This window comes from Nerophis ophidion, unplaced genomic scaffold (genome assembly GCF_033978795.1).
Source record: "Nerophis ophidion isolate RoL-2023_Sa unplaced genomic scaffold, RoL_Noph_v1.0 HiC_scaffold_46, whole genome shotgun sequence".
Taxonomy (NCBI): Eukaryota; Metazoa; Chordata; class Actinopteri; order Syngnathiformes; family Syngnathidae; genus Nerophis; species Nerophis ophidion.
In genome coordinates this window covers 119,041-136,088 of record NW_026906968.1, presented here as the reverse complement: position 1 = coordinate 136,088, position 17,048 = coordinate 119,041, and the positions used below count along the sequence as shown (strand labels likewise).

Genomic DNA, 17,048 nt, shown 5'->3' with positions numbered 1-17,048 from the left:
TTCCTATTTTCTTTCTTTCTTTCTTTAGTTTATTTCGAACATGAATATTTACAACACAATACAATACAGACAATAAAAATGATTTACAATTTTAAAAAAAATACTTGAACATTTATTTAAATTGTCAGGAAAGAAGAGGAAGGAATTTAAAAGGTAAAAAGGTGTATGTGTTTAAAAATCCTAAAATCAATTTTAAAGTTGTATATTTTCTCTAAAATTGTCTTTCTGAAAGTTATAAGAAGCAAAAAAAAAAAATTTATGTATTTAAACAAGTTGAAGACCAAGTCTTTAAAATATTTTCTTGGATTTTTTCAATTCTATTTGAGTTTTGTCTCTCTTAGAATTAAAAAGGTCAAGCAAAGCGAGACCAGCTTGCTAGTAAATAAATAAAATTTAAAAAATAGAGGCGGCTCACTGGTAAGTGCTGCTATTTGAACTATTTTTAGAACAGGCCAGCGGGCGACTTATCTGATCCTTACAGGCGACCGGTGCCCGTGGTCACCGAGTTGGTGACCCCTGCTCTACAGTTTGCCTACCGGCAGAACCGGTCCACTGAGGATGCAGTCAACCCCGTCATCCACACCACCCTCACCCACGTAGAGGGCAAGGACACCTATGCCAGGCTATTATTCATCGACTACAGCTCTGCTTTTAACACGGTCATCCCACAAAAACTCACTGCTAAACTCCTCACTGTTGGTCTGACACCAACTCTCTGTGACTGGGTCCTGAACTTTCTCACAAACCGGCCCCAGTCAATCAGAATCGGCAACCAGACATCAGGAACAAAGGTTCTAAGCATTGGGACCCCCCAAGGCTGCGTGCTGAGCCCCCTAGTGTACACCCTCTTTAAATTCCTCGGGACGCACATCAGCGAGGACCTCACCTGGGATCACAACACCCAACAAATAATAAAGAAAGCCCAGCAGCGACTGTACTTCCTAAGAAAGCTGAGAAAATTTGGCATGCCACCCAAAATTCTCAGCGACTTCTATAGAAGTACGGTTGAGAGTGTCCTTACCAGCTCAATCACGGTCTGGTATGGAAACTGCACTGCTAAGGACAGGAAGGCACTCCAGTGAGTGATTAAAACGGCTCAGTACATATCAGGAGCAGCCTTCCCCTCACTACAGGACATGTAGTCTACCAGGGCCACCAGGAGAGCACACATCATCATCAAGGACAGTACACAGTCTCTTCAGCCTCCTACCATCAGGCAGACCATACAGGAGCCTGAAATCCAGGACTACCAGACTGACAAACAGTTTCTACCCACAGGCCATCAGGCTTGTGAATGCTAACTTGTGAATGCTAGCTCCCTCCAACTCCCCGTTATTACTTTTGTCTTTTTGAACAAAAGACAGCTACCTTGACCACCCCCGAACTGTGAACCATCACTGTAGACACGTTTCACCTTTGATCACTAAAGACACTTTAACTGCTGCTGTGACCCAAGGTCACCTCCATATTTATACTGTTGACTGTCAATCAGAATGTGCAATAATGTTATGTTACTTACTGTGTCTTGTATATACATTTTTATTTTTTATTTTTAGCTAAGTACCGTGTGACTTGTTGAAGAGTGGACTAGCAAAGTAAGATTTTCATTGTACGGCAAACTGTCTGTTTAACTGTGCATATGACAATAAACAATCTTGAATCAAAAAGTGATTTCACGTAATATTTTGATATTTACACATTGCATATTTACACACACGCATTTTACTAGAATACCCTTATGACCATTACATATATCAATATCACGTACCTACTGTACTGTTTACTTGTTGAAATACCCTTTTTAGAGCAAATATCTGCCCAAATGGCCACTTTGTTGCTGCCAAAAATGTATTTTAAGTAATATTTTGATATTGACACATCTCATCTCTGCATATTTTACTAGAATACTCTTATGGACATTACATGTGTATATATGAATCAAGTACCTACTGTACTGTATACTTGTAGAAATACCCTTTACAAAGCTAAAATATACCAAAACAACCACTCTGCTGCTGCCAAAATTTGATTTCAATTAATATTTTGATACTGACAAATCTCATCTCTGCTTAGTTTACTAAAATACCCTTATGAGCATTACATATATCAAAATCAAGTACCTACTGTAATGTTTACTTGTTGAAATACCATTTTTAGAGCAAATATCTACCCAAATGACCACTTTGTTGCTGCCAAAAATGTATTTTAAGTAATAGTTTGATATTGATACATCTCATCTCTGCATATTTTACTAAATACTCTTATGGGCATGACATATATATAAATCAAGTACCTACTGTACTGTATACTTGTAGAAATACCCTTTACAAAGCTAAAATATACCAAAACAACCACTTTACTGCTGCCAAAAATTGATTTCAAGTAATATTTTGATATTTACACATCTCATCTCGGCATATTGTACTGGAATACCCTTATGGGCATTACACATGTATAAACCTAGTACCTACTGTACTGTTTACTTGTTGAAATACCCTTTTTAGAGCTAAAAACTACCCATTTTTCTACTTTACTGCAACCAATAATTGATTCCAGATAGTATTAACAATAATAACAAAATTGTCAGAATAATTATATATAAGTTATAAAACAACTTTTTGTTCCATTGAATTCAGGTCCCCTGCGACGAGACCAAAGCTGTCTTTCATCTTATCAAACAAAAGGCTTGTAAAACTCCACTGTCTGCGATGGGATGCAACATGGAGGTGTCGGTTTCTTTGATCTTTTGACAGCCACAGGAAGACCTTTTCTTGACCCGAGATCTACAAAGCGGAGAGGGAGCAGACCTGACGCAGCATCAGGCACCTTTTCTTTTAGCTGTTTATGATCGAGTGCGACAGCCGTTTACGACCCCCCTCCCTTTAGAAGCAGCTATGTAATCAGAAAAGCCCCAAAGGAAAGAGGACGCGTGGAACTCCCTCGTCAGAGCGTGGTGGGAAACTGTACGAAGTTGCAGCCCAGACGTTTCTCCTCATGAGCTAAATTGAATCCTGTCTGTGTTTGATTTCTTTGCTCCTTGTCTTGTTTAATAGATGTCATCGGCAAAAATGTCAAAGCATATCTCTGAGACACAATATTATACATTCTGAAAACGATAGCAAGAATATACCTACAAATTTCAGAAAATGTCACGAGCAAACACTTTGTTTAAAAGGTTTTTACTGCCTTTTTAGCCCTTTGAGACAATTGTGATTTAGGGCTAGATAAACATTGATTGATTGATTGATACAGTACAAAAATTCTAAATAACTGAAGAAACATCACTGATAAACATTGGAAAACTGTCACTGAACGTCTTAGTGTGATGTCATTCTGTGACAGACAAATGGAACACAGTTTCCACATGGTGAGGACATTGATGGTCAGACTCACTGTCTTACGGATCACCTCAACTTCTGCCTAGACGTGACCTGCCCTGCTAAGACTGTTCAGTGCTACCCTAATGACAAACCCTGGGTAACACAGGAGGTTCAAGCTGTGCTCAACAAGAAGAAAGCTGCCTTCAGGAGTGGAGACAGGGAGGCAATGAGAGCAGCACAGCGGGAGGTGAAAGGACACGTGAGGAAGGCTAAGGACAGCTACAGGAAGAAGCTGGAGCAGAACAACATGAGGGAGGTCTGGGAAGGTGTGAAAACCATCACAGGCTACAAGACAAAGACCAGAGCAGTAGGGGGGACAATAGAGAGGGCCAATGAGATTGAGAACTTCTTCAACCGGTTCAACCAGAACCGGTTGAAGTGGGGGGTGTCCTCCCCACCCCCCACCACAGCCACCCCCTCTTCTTCTCCCCCCCAGCCATGGTTGCAACCCCCTATTCCTCCTCCTCCTCCTCCTCCTCCACCAGACATTAGTCATCTCTGTGGACCAGGTCAGAGGTCAACTGAGGAAGCTGCATCCTAGAAACTATGGTGCGCACCGGAATCTATCTGGTGTGCACTATGTAATATTTAAGTACAGTCTTTTATTTTCTAATCAATTCATTTTTTACCATGAATTGATTAACGTGGACCCCGACTTAAACAAGTTGAAAAACTTATTGGGGTGTTACCATTTAGTGATCAATTGTACGGAATATGTTCTTAACTGTGCAATCTACTAATAAAAGCATCAATCAATCAACCAATCAATTCCTACATGCAAACACAGTGTTACTGTTCAAACTGTGTGTAATGCAACAGTATTTAAAATGATTAAATATACTTGTTAAATAATGTGTCTTCCTTGTTTTTTATGAATAATTAAGGCCTACTATGCTACTGTATTTTAATGCTGTTCATGATGGTGGTACTTGGAAATTCAAGTATTTTCTGAGGTGGTACTTGGTGAAAAAAGTTTGACAACTACTGACGTAATGACATTGTAAACTACATTGGCAGACACCATTTTGTTATACCCAAACGGCGTCTGCTCATACATCGCGCTTCCAACAAAATCCCGTCACCCCCCGAGTAAAAAGGTTCCACAACTGTTCACGTTATACCATCTCATCTTATTGTCCATCATGTGAATGTTTGAAGTGGAACTAAATGTGATCTCTGAGAGGGGTACACATTATTACCAAAGCAGGGCCCCCATCCACATATACAATACTAGTACATATCTGATGAAAAACAACATTATTTTTGTTTTTTTAATTATAATTGTGCCAAATCACCTATATTTGGACATTATCTAATGCAGGGGTGTCCAAAGTGCGGCCCGGGGGCCATTTGCGGCCCGCAGCTAATCGTTTACCGACCCGCCAGATATTCTGCAAAAATTGCAAAATTGATAGAATTGCAAAAATTAAAAAAAAAACATCTAAAAAAAGTGGAATGAGGTGAAATCTAATGAGAAAAAGTGGCAATGTTGACACAAAGCTGCCATGCAGGCAGTTTTTTTCCCCCTTTTGTCTTTATTTTCTTTTTTTTCCATTGCTCAAAAAAAAGGACAAAAAAAATCTATGTTATAATGAATTATTACTTAAAAATTATCCTTTTAAAATGTTTTATGTGGAAAAAATATTGCATATGTTTTGTGGTTGCCATATAAAAACATCAAAGTTTTGACAAAAGAGCATAAAATAAACAAAATAATAGTTCAAACTTAAAATCAATAGATATATCGGAAGTTGATCTTGAAATTTAAGTGTTTAAAGTAAAAAAAATTATAATAAAAATGCATCATTTTATTAATGGGGTTCGAATCTCAATTATATTTAGTAGGATTTTATTTAACTTTTCACTGTGATTACTCAAAAATATTAAATAATTAAAATCAAAGGTGTCCTGCATTATTGATCTTTGAGAGGTTTAATTGCTAAATAAAGGAACTCTCCTGAAGGAATCAATAAAGTACTATATATCTATCGAAATACTGCATAGTTCAGTTTTACTATAAAAAACTAAGTTGTCTTTGACAGAAAAGACATAAAACCTTATTTGTTTTACTTTATATCAACCTCAAGTTGATATAGAGATTTATTGTAAGCATCAAATAAAAAAGAATAATAATTTTACTTATTTGTAACATTTTACTGACTGAAGCCCTCTATGCTCCCCAGGAGACCTAAGGATTAAAAAAAAAATCCATATATTTTGTTATGGTTTGAAAATGAAAAATATCAAAATGGTCCCCGCATGTTAACATTTTTCCGTGTTCGGCCCTCTGCGGAAAAAGTTTGGACACCCCTGATCTAATGGAAATGACTGCTGCAAACACGTCATGTTCATGATGAAATATAAAGTTAGTAAAGATGTGAGAGTAAGAAGTAAACAAACCTGTTCTGTGTAACACAACTTGAGGTTTCTTGAAAACAGCCTCCAATAGTTGACGTAGTCTCTCGTTCTCTTCTTTAGTCCGAGAAAGTTCCTCTTTGTACTCTGCTATCGTTCTTTCACACATTTTCACACAACAAAGTTCCTCCTCATACTTTTCTATCGTTCTTTCGCACATTTTCACACAATCACAACACTTTACACTCACACTTGATCTTAACTAAGCGATGTGTTGATCAAATCCGCGTCTCTTTGTTAGCGGCTAACAAGCTAAGCTATCTAGCATGCTAAGCTAATTGGCGCGCTCAAACAACAAACAAACTAAGCGGGCCTAATAATGTCCAAAGTTGAGTGAGACGAGTGGAGTTGATGCTGACACTGAGGATGAATAAAGTGTAGTTAGTAGATGTGCCGAGGCTTAGAAGCGTGTGTGGAGTAAAGGAGGACTTTGCTGCAACCCGCATGTCCTCCACGCAACGCATGCGTCCTTAGGGGCGGGGCCAAAGAGTAATGGTTGTGATGCTTTGAGCTAGGGAGTATAAGAACCACACTACCCAGCATGCAACAGTAGTGACGAGCATGCGCGGTAGCCCCGTGAAGTGGTGTCGTATGTCACCATGCGGACAGCTAGAATGTGGTTATGAGCACGCTGTGTGAGTCAACGTTGAACACACCACGTCTGCATTTATTACAATTAGACAGACAACACAATAAGTGCATTAAAAACAGTACTAGTTAAAGGCCTACTAAAATGACATTTTCTTATTTAAACAGGGATAGCAGTTCCATTCTATGTGTCATACTTGATCATTTCGCGATATTGCCATATTTTTGCTGAAAGGATTTAGTATAGAACATCGACGATAAAGTTCGCAACTTTTGGTCACTAATAAAAAAGCATTGCCTTTACCGGAAGTAGCAGACGATGTGCGCGTGATGTCACTGGTTGTAGGGCTCCTCACATCTGAACATTGTTTATAATCATAGCCTCCAGCAGCAAGAGCTATTCAGACCAAGAAAGCGACAATTTTCCCATTAATTTGAGCGAGGATGAAAGATTTGTGGATAAGGAATGTTAGAGTGAAGCACCAAAAAAACAAAAAAAAAGTGACAGCTCCGGGCGACGGCAGTGGCAGCGTTTCAGATGTAATTAGACACATTTACTAGGATAATTCTGGAAAATCCCTTATCTGCCTAAAGTGTTAATAGTATTTTAGTGAGATTCTAAAGTCATACCTGAAAGTTGGATGGCTGTGGTGAACGCCAGTGTCTCTGAGAGAAGCCGAGGAGCCAAGATCCCAGCTGCCTTTTTGACAGCTGCAGGAGGAGGTCTCATAATCCACTGAAGTCTCCGGTAAGAGCCGACTTAATATCACAATTTTCCCATCCGAAAACTTGCTGGTTGACGTAGAGAAACATGTTCGCTTGACCGCTCTGTGTTAAAGCTTCACAACAAACAAAGAAACACCGGCTGTGTTTCAGTGCTAAAAGCAGCTGCAATCCACCGCTTTCCACCAACAAAATTCTTAATTAAAGTCTCCATTATTACTTGTACAAATTGCAAAAGATTCAGCAACACAGATGTCCAAAATACTGTGTAATTATGCAATGAAAAGAGACAGCTTTTAGCCGTGTGTGGTGCTGGGCTAATATGTTCGCTACAACACGAGACGTCACAAAACACGCATCATCATTCCGCGACTTTTACAACAAGAAACTCCGCGGAAAATTTAAAATTGTAATTTAGTAAACTAAACCGGCCGTATTGGCATGTGTTGCAATGTTAATATTTCATCTTTGATATGTAAACTATCAGACTGCGTGGTCGCTAGTAGTGGCTTTCAGTAGGCCTTTAATTATTTTCATACATACATGATTTAAAGTAAAATACGGTTTATATATTTGAAATATCATTTGTTGCCATGTTTTGTGTGGGCACCATGAAAACATAGATTTTGAATGGTTTGTTCACGACTTGCCCATCACTATGACTCGTTGGCCCCGCCCCTAAGTGACGCATGCGTGGAGGATATGTTCTTCGCAGCAAAGTCCTCCTTTACTCCACACACGCTTCTAAGCCTCGGCACATCTACTAACTACACTTTATTCATCCTCCGTGTCAGCATCAACTCCACTCATCTCACTCAACTTTGGAGATTATTAGAAACATCAAGTTGTGTTACACAGAACAGGTTTGTTCACTTCTTACTCTCACATCTTTACTAACTTTATATTTTATCATTAACATGAAAATGATGTGTTAAAATAATTTGATCAGTATGTGTACTCAGACACATGATTGTTATTGTGTTATTAATGTGATAATCAGACAGCAGTCATTTCCTCCATTCATCACTCGTCTTCCGTGGGGTCGCGGGGACAGCAGCCTAAGCGGAGAAGGCCAGACTTCACTTCCCCCAGCCATTTCGTCCAGCTCTTCCCATTCATCACATTTGCTATGAGGAACTTTATTATTAATATATTCTTTTCTTGTTACTTGGGGCGGTATAGCTCAGTTGGTAGAGTGACCGTGCCAGCAACTTGAGGGTAACAGGTTCGATCCCAGCTTCTGCCAACCTAGTCACTGCCATTTTGTCCTTGGGCAAGACACTTTACCCACCTGCTCCCAGTGCCACCCACATTGTTTTAAATGTAACTTAGATATTGGGTTTCACTATGTAAAGCGCTTTGAGTCAGTAGAGAAAAGCGCTATATAAATATAATTCCCTTCACTTCACATGATATCTTGTTATTCTATTTTCTAATTTCAAGGGGAACTGCACTTTTTGGAATCATTCACAGTCCCTATGTAAGTTAAAGTTAAGTTCCCAACGGTAGTCACGCACTAGGTGTGGTGAAATGATCCTCATCCCCAAGTTCACCCCCTGGGAGGTGAGGGCAGCGGAGGCCGCACTCGGGAATCATTTGGTGATTTAACCCCCAACCCTTGATGCTGAGTGCCAAGCAAGGAGGCAATGGGTCCTGTTTTTATAGTCTTTGGTATGACTCGGCCAGGATTTGAACTCACGACTCTCCAGTCTGAGGGCAGACACTCTAACCCAAGGGAATAGGTTTGATTTTGAGATTGGTGGGGACACAAAAGTGCTCCAAGGCAGCACTCTGAAAGTTTACTTTTTTTTTTACATTAGCAATCATAATTTCACATCATGCAGATGTTATATAGGTACAGCAACTAAAATGAAAGCAAGGGAGACAACTTGGAAGAGTTCTCAGCTTTCCTCTTTAGTGTAGGGCTGTAGTGCAAGTGTGCATCATACTGTCAATCAACATAGCCTACTGTCCATCAACAACATCAGAAATACATTCATGCAATACAACATTGTAAATGAACATAAATTACTGTAATAATCTTTTCCCCAACTTGTGTTTAAATCACTCACAATTTTTCCCTTCAACTACTTCTTTCTATTGCTGCTTTTGTACTATAAATATGTTTGTCACTAATACTCCAATACAAGCAGATTAGTGTCCACTGGTTGTTCCTATTGGAAAGAGCCAAACACATGCCTCCGCCGCTCTGTAACAGAAATGAACTGCTGGCCAAAAATATGTTGATGCATGACAGATACATTAAGGACAATGACCATAGAGCTTGATGGTACAGTTACTGCCTGAGCAAAAAGGCTTTTACTAAATATGAATATTAGTTCATATTAATGAATTATATTTTAGCATTGTAAAATCACATGATCATCTAGTGAGGTTTTATTGTATTTCCACCACTTTGGTATTTTCAAACCGTTGCTCACTTCTACACAAATACATGAAACTAAAAAATAATTTCCAAAATAAAACGGAAAGGTGAAATCCGGCGATCTGATTGGCTGTTAACCGTGGTTTAAATATTCTAAAGCCTTATCACAGTAGGCTATCACTACGCCTCAGGCACGCATGACTGCTATGAATGGAAGTTGTTGTCATGTATCCATGACAACGGACTGTTGCAGTCCATAGTAAAAGACAGCTGATGTTTTTACGATGTTAAAAAACGGACTAAAGTAGTTGAATTCACACGTTTAAGGTTAACTTTTACCCACGGGGAGGGTCAACAATGGTAGAGGGGACTGAGCATTGACTTTCACTGAAAAAAAGCGGAGGAAAAGACGAGATGCAGAGCTAATTTGGAGCTAACGTCTGGATAGGAGGGACTATTTTATTCCAGTCAGGCTATTTTATTGGATAATATGTATTTCTGGTTGAATAAAACTACATTAAATTGATTGAGTATTCCTATTTTATAATGCCTTTATTGGTAACCGTTTTATAAAAGCAATATATAGCTCCAGTCCATGGTATATGCTCATTATAGCACTCTGAGGGGCGTGACTGGAGTGATATATTGTTGAATTATTCAATATTGTTGAGCCTCTATACACCCTTGAAGTAACTTACAGTTTGACTCCTAAAGAAGTCTCTTATATCCACTTTTCTTTTCATTGACATCCTTCAAAACCTACAGCACGCACGCACGCAAACAGACACAAACACAATGTAAATCACACCACTGATATTAAAATCCATCTAGCTAACGTGTGCCAGGAACAACAAATGCTGAACATGTTGACAACTTACACTTACTTACAACTTACACTTACTTACAAGTTAGAACTTACAACTTACACCGAGTTGCACTTGTCACGCCAAATTTTTTCCCCCCTACAAAAACCTCCCCCCCCCATTTACTTCCGGGGTCATGATTATACAGACGTTTTGTTAACGCTATATTATAAAAATATAACGCTATATTATAAAAATACAGACGTTTTGTTAACATTATATTATAAAAAATACAAATAAAAAAAAATAAAAAAATTTACAAACACAAACTTTGGGATGACGGATTTACTTCCGGGTTTACATTTCCTCATGTTTCCTCTTACGTCATCCCATAGCTTGTGTTTGTAAATTGTTTTTTTTAATTTGTTCAATTTTTTATTATACAGCGTTAAAAAAAGTCTGTATTTTTATAATACAGCGTTATATTTTTATAATATAGCATTAACAAAACGTCTGTATTAATCATGACCACGGAAGTAAAGGGAGGGGGGAAGGTTGTTGGCGTGACACACTGCCTCTCGTCCGCTCGCTAGCAACTAGCATGTAGGCTAGCTTTTACAAGCAGGAGTGACAGCAGGGACAGCCAATCACACGTAAGTTAGCCTGAAAGTGGCAACCAATCAGGGAGCGATATTTAGGTTAAGGCGAGACTTCTAGCAGAGACCGACATTTAACCCTTTCTGTGCCATAATCATTGACTAAACATTACGGGCAGCGCTTGTATTGATAGTGACTACACAGTAGCGGCTGGATATTTGTAGGGACGTGTCCCTAGCATCCCTTCCCAATTCTACGCCCTTGGACCTGAGTAGATTAATTCTATATTTGATTGCTTCAGATCAAGTATTATCAGTGTATTTTCTGGAGGGATGTAGTTGATGAGAGAAGTGGCAGCCAAGTATTGCTTTTGAATGGAGAATGGCTTCTGACTGGAATGGTGTGGAGGCCAAAGATTGACAGGCCGAGTAGCCAGTGAGAAGGTATATTTTGGAGCTGACAAATTGTAAACAGAGGTCACAACACTGGAAGTATATTAGCCCAGGGGGCGTGGCTAAAGGATAGTTCTAGAATGTGATAGAATGTGCAGTGTGTGTGAGGAAAGGTTCTCTTCTAAGAAGCAGCTGGACAAACAAAGTGTGCTGCTGAGAACCTGCAGGACTGGAAATCAACTCTTTCACTTCAATCTTTATTCGGCCTTGAATAAAAATGATCCTCTTGGATCACATTTTTCAGGACCTTACTCGGCACCAAAACTCTCCAAATCTTGCAAGCAAAAAATGATTTAGTTTAGGAGCCCCGAAGCCAAACATCAAATATTAACTCTTGAAAATGTGAATGATTGTGCCCCTCGCCCCAGATTCACGTATCGCCACCAACATCACCAGTGGCGTCTATCATGACAGGAGGAACGTAAAAGTCTCAAGAAGCCATATTTGAGAGCCAAAAGAAAGTCGCCCATTTTGGTTTCCATCAGCCATGTTGAAGGCAAAAAGGGGTGGTACTTGAACAAACTCCTCCTCGGGACTTTGACCAAACTTTGACCTGATGGCTCGCCACACAACTTTACATATTTATAACTTGGCTCCACAAACTGAGATTGTACTCAGAGTTGGTACAAATGATGATGATGACACCCTGTCGTGCAGAATGGGTCAGTACCTGTTGGTACCCATTGGTGGTGGGCGGAGCCTGGCAGCCAAAACTGCCCCTCGCCATCAACCATCAAGTTGTCTTTACTTCTCTTTAGATGATGGGATCTCCTTGCAAACTGATATGAGGCCTTTAGGTCGGGGTCTGATCATGACTAGTCATTGATATCGACACCAACATCGCCCCCTTGTGGTGCAACATTTTAACAGTCATAACTTCCTTCCACATTCTCCAATCTTCCTGATTTGTTTTATGGTGGGTTAAAATCATCGTCATTCTACATCCTGTACGCAAATACAAAATGACCTTTTTCATACTCGGCACATTTTTTAACAGAGTCTTGTTAATATGCTCAATAAGGTTCTATTCAAATGTAATACAAGTAATACGTAAGACTTTATTTGCACACTTAAGTAGATAAGTTTCCAGGTGAAAAAGATGCCACCTCACTAAAAACATTAATTGTTTATCAATTTATTTTCAATGAATTAATTTAGATCCAAAACACACATTGTTATATAGCCTATTATATTATAATCATGACTATAATTGAATGTAAGTTTGTGTAAAATAGTTCCACACAACAAAGTGTGAATACATGTTGTAATGTGTGGGGTTGAGTTATAATTGATATAATACAATTAGGTATGGCAAATGCATTTTGTTTACTTGCCAACTATTGAAATTATATTTAATATACATATTGATATGTCATGTAATAAGACTTCAACATTACTTATGTTATTATAAGAGTTTATTTGCTAACGAGTTCTACTTGTATTTATTATTTTTTTTTATTGAACAATTAAACATACATAAACAATTTTAAGGTACTTTAGATGCAATATGACAAAAAAATGTTTCAATATTTTACTCAGCAATATAATAAACATTACTTTAAATCCAATCCTTCTACTAACAAAACCTGTTAAAGAAAGTAAAAGTAAATATGAGAGACTATAACAATAACATTGAATAAAAAAATACACAAATAAATAAACTTGTACATGAACGTACTCATTTAAAACCACTTAAATTATTTCAGTAAATAGAGAGACTTTTGTTTATGACAGCAAATGTCTCACACTTTACAAAAATTGAAATTAATTCATGACACGATTCACGCATGCGCGAATCTACGTCACTTCCTGGACTTAAAATTTGTTTTATGACGGACCTCGTGACATCACATTCTGTGATATTTGAATGTTTTTTTTAATGTTTTGTACAAAATAGATTAAGAGTAAAACAGAACAACAATAAAAACACGTGGAAGGGTAAATTTAAATAAATCAGGCAGTAATATCGCTACAATTTCTAGCACTTTCACTCTTGTCATTGCAATGAATGTCGCAGGGGGGCGCCACTGAACCCCAACATTAAAGCTTTGTTTGATATACTTTCAATTTATTTTTGAAAAACAAGACACTCGTTTATATCATATTGTTATTCAAATAAATATTATAGGTTATAAAAGCATGGTAACAGTGACAGCAGGCAATATCTTATATAGAGCTACCTCTTCGTCCGCTCGGCTGTGACGTCATTCCCAGCTTCCGGGGTAAACGGAAAGCAGCAGAACAGGAGGAAGGAGTGTGCAGGACGCTAATAAGTCAGTCTTATTATTTGTTATCCAGTTTATAATATTTACGGCGTATAAAATACATATGTGATTCTTTATTTAAGGATAAAGTGGTCTCGATGCGCTAGAAGCACTGTGCCGCTTCTCCTGCTATCTTTGCTTGTTAGTTAGCTTAGCTCGCTAGTTAGCTTAGCTTGTTAGCTGCTAACAAAGAGACGAGGACGTTATCAACACATCGCTAAGTAGAGATCAAGTGTGAGAGTAAAGTGTTGTGATTGTGTGAAAATGTGCCAAAGAACCATAGCAAAGTATGAGGAGGAACTTTGTCCAACAAAAGAGGAGAAGGAGCGACAACATCAACTACTGGACGCTGTTTTCAAGAAACATCAAGTTGTGTTACACAGAACAGGTTTGTTTACTTCTTACTCTCACATCTTTACTAACTTTATATTTGATGAATAACACTATGCTTAATATATTGTGTATAAGAAGTTGTGTTGTCTTGTGAGGATGATGCATTCCGTCTGCTACTTGCAACGTGGTCTTGCAACCACGTGGTTGTCTGTGTTCTGTGGAATGTAACTACTAAAGATGAGTTACATATCCCAGTACATTTGTACAATAAACTGTCAGTGGTGGAACAAGTCAGAGCCGGGCCGGGCCCCATGACATGGCCCCTAAACCCAAATAATAAAGCTAATTCTACCATCATTTTACAACATACACATGCCTTTCTGGCATGTGTATCTTTAACCAGGTTTTAAAACGTTTGCCAGCCATTTTTGCTGAAATTGTAATTTTCCCGACATGCATTTATTTTCTCACTTTCACCACAGCATCAACCCGTTCACAGGATGTAGAAAACATATCAAAGGGGATCAGATTTTTTCTTTTAACTGTGCATATCGTTTACAAACCTTGTGAGTGACAACAACATGTTTTGTTTTTTATTTTTTATGCATTCTAAGTTTTGAAGAAATGTCAGCAAAATCTTAACTATCCTAGATTTATCAATTGAGTCAATGGGAGCGCCTCGATTCCGCTCACTAAGCCCCCTAAATAAGAATTAGTTGATCAATTTTATATACCCAGAAGTCATTTTTTAATCGCTATCTCTTTAAAACATGCTGTAAAAATGCATATCCTGTGGAAATATGCCTTATAATAGCCACAAACTGGAGGATACATTTTTAATTAGGATACCATTTAAATAAATAATGTAAAGGTTGTATGGAAATTTCCAGTGTGTACCCCCTCTTCTGCCCACCTGTGAGTCCAAAAGGGAAAACAAAAGGGAAAAGGGGAAGAAAAATGGATGGATGGATGGGAAAAAAGCACATCATCGACAGGCCTCAAATTTTTCTTTTTTAAAGGGGAACATTATCAGCAGACCTATGTAAGCGTCAATATATACTTTGATGTTGCAGAAAACAGACCATATATTTTTTTAACCGATTTCCGAACTCGAAATGGGTGAATTTTGGCAAATTAAACGCCTTTCAGTTTATCGCTTTAGGAGCGATGACGTCATAATGGGACGTCACCTAGGTAACAAAGCCGCCATTTTCATTTTCTCAAACACATTACAAACACAGCGTCTCCGCTCTGTTATTTTCCGTTTTTCGACTATTTTCTGGAACCTTGGAGACATCATGCCTTGTCGGTGTGTTGTCGGAGGGTGTAACAACACTAACAGGGAGGGATTCAAGTTGCACCACTGGCAAGACATCTGCCGCCAGACCCCCATTGAATGTGCCGGAGTGTCTGCACATTTTACCAGCGGTGCTAAGGCAGACATGGCACAGAGATGTATGGATAACCTGCAGATGCATTTGCAACGATAAAGTCAACAAAATCACAATGGTGAGTTTTGTTGATGTTGTTGACTTATGTGCTAATCAGACATATTTGGTCGCATTGTGACTGCCAGCTAATTGATGCTACCATGCTATTTAGGCTAGCTGTATGTACATTTGAAACTATATTTACATCCAGCGTTTCCCTCCACCCACATTTAATGCCAAACAAACACTTACCAATCAACAGATTTAAGTTGATCCATTGTCACAAGATGCGAAACTTCCGATCGTTGGTCTGCACATTTTACCGGCGGTGCTAAGGCAAACATGGCCGAATAGCGTCAATAGTTATTCGCTCAATAGCTTCGGTTTCTTATTCAATTTCGTTTTCGCTATCTGCCTCCATACTCCAACCATCCGTTTCAATACATGCGTAATCTGTGGAATCGCTTAAACCGCTGAAATCCGAGTCTGAATCTGAGCTAATGTCGCTATATCTTGCTGTGGTTTTCGGCATTGTTTGTTTACATTGGCAGCACTGGATGACGTCGCAGGAAAATGGACAGTGGCTTCGAAGATAGCGAAAATAAGGCACTTTAAAGCTTTTTTTAGGGATATTCCGGGACGGGTAACATTTTGAAAAAAACTTCAAAAAATAAAAAAAGTCACTGGGAACTGATTTTTATTGGTTTTAACCCTTTTGAAATTGTGATAATGTTCCCCTTTAATTGTTCTGTTGTGTTTATGTTGTGTTACGATGCGGATGTTCTCCCGAAATGTGTTTGTCATTCTTAGTTTGTGTGGGTTCACAATCCGGCACATATTTGTAACAGTCTTAAAGTTTTTCTTACGGCCACCCTTGGTGTGACGTGTGTAGCTGTTGATCAAATATATCTTGCAATAACACACGTACATATTTCATGGCCAGATGCAACATACAACTAGGCTTGCACGCTATCTGTTCATGCTGTAAGGGGCGCTAAAGGCAGCACCCTTATGGCACTCCCTGAATATTTTTGATCCGGTACAAAACTACAGGGGCTTTGAGAGAACTGGTGCCCTGAAATTCAGGGGTCTCCGGGAAAATTGGGGACGTTGGCAAGTATGACGCTGTCAAGCGCCGTTCATATTAAACTTGCGGGCCGCATAATAACGTCTCGCGGGCCGCAATTGGCCCGCGGGCCGCATGTTTGAGACCATTGATTTAAACCATTCCAACATTCAAACTATTCTTACATTCACACTACATTCTGTCAGCATTTCAGTTCAATTTTAGCATTGGAGCATTCACACACAATTCCTTGAACAATTGTGTCATCTACTTATTATTATTATTATTATTATTAAATGTAGCTTACCATATTGCTGAAAATGTTAACTTCCCCTTGGGGGTTAATAAAGTACCGTATTTCCTTGAATTGCCGCCGGGGTGATAATTAATGTAAAACCTCTTCTCACTCCGGCATTTACCAAAGGCATGCGGTAAAGGCAAGCATGCGCTAATTATTTTAAAACCTCTTCTCACTCCGGCACTTACCAAAGGCATGCGGTAAATTTAGTCCTGCGCTTAAAAATTTGAGTGTGATGTAAGGATACCATCATGAAAAGCACATTTAATAAAAAAAAATGTATTATGGTCTTACCTTTACTTATAAATGAAGT

At 38.7% G+C, this 17,048-nt stretch overlaps 3 protein-coding genes across 8 annotated transcripts in view; 2 read left to right on the top strand and 1 right to left on the bottom strand.

Moving 5' to 3' along the window:
- Positions 1-10,475, bottom strand: part of LOC133546869 (zinc finger protein 391-like) — a 95,903-nt gene extending 85,428 nt beyond the window's left edge. For 2 of the 5 annotated variants that reach the window (XM_061892713.1, XM_061892717.1), the window contains exon 1: positions 5,781-6,270. In XM_061892713.1, coding sequence (XP_061748697.1) covers positions 5,781-5,955 — 175 coding nt within the window. In that variant the 5' untranslated portion in view covers positions 5,956-6,270. Of the gene's footprint in view, positions 1-5,780; positions 6,271-10,397 lie in introns of those variants that run through there. The other 3 variants (XR_009805276.1, XR_009805279.1, XR_009805277.1) reach the window with 3 other exon arrangements.
- LOC133546863 (oocyte zinc finger protein XlCOF22-like) overlaps positions 1-17,048 on the top strand; it is a 58,376-nt gene that overhangs the window by 36,111 nt on the left and 5,217 nt on the right. The gene's annotated exons all lie outside the window — the stretch shown is intronic.
- The window catches only part of LOC133546878 (gastrula zinc finger protein XlCGF17.1-like), a 43,396-nt gene continuing 39,945 nt past the window's right edge, over positions 13,598-17,048 (top strand). The window contains exons 1-2 of the mRNA XM_061892730.1: positions 13,598-13,617; positions 13,884-13,996. The gene's annotated coding sequence lies outside the window, so the exon portion shown is untranslated. The remainder of the gene's footprint in view (positions 13,618-13,883; positions 13,997-17,048) is intronic.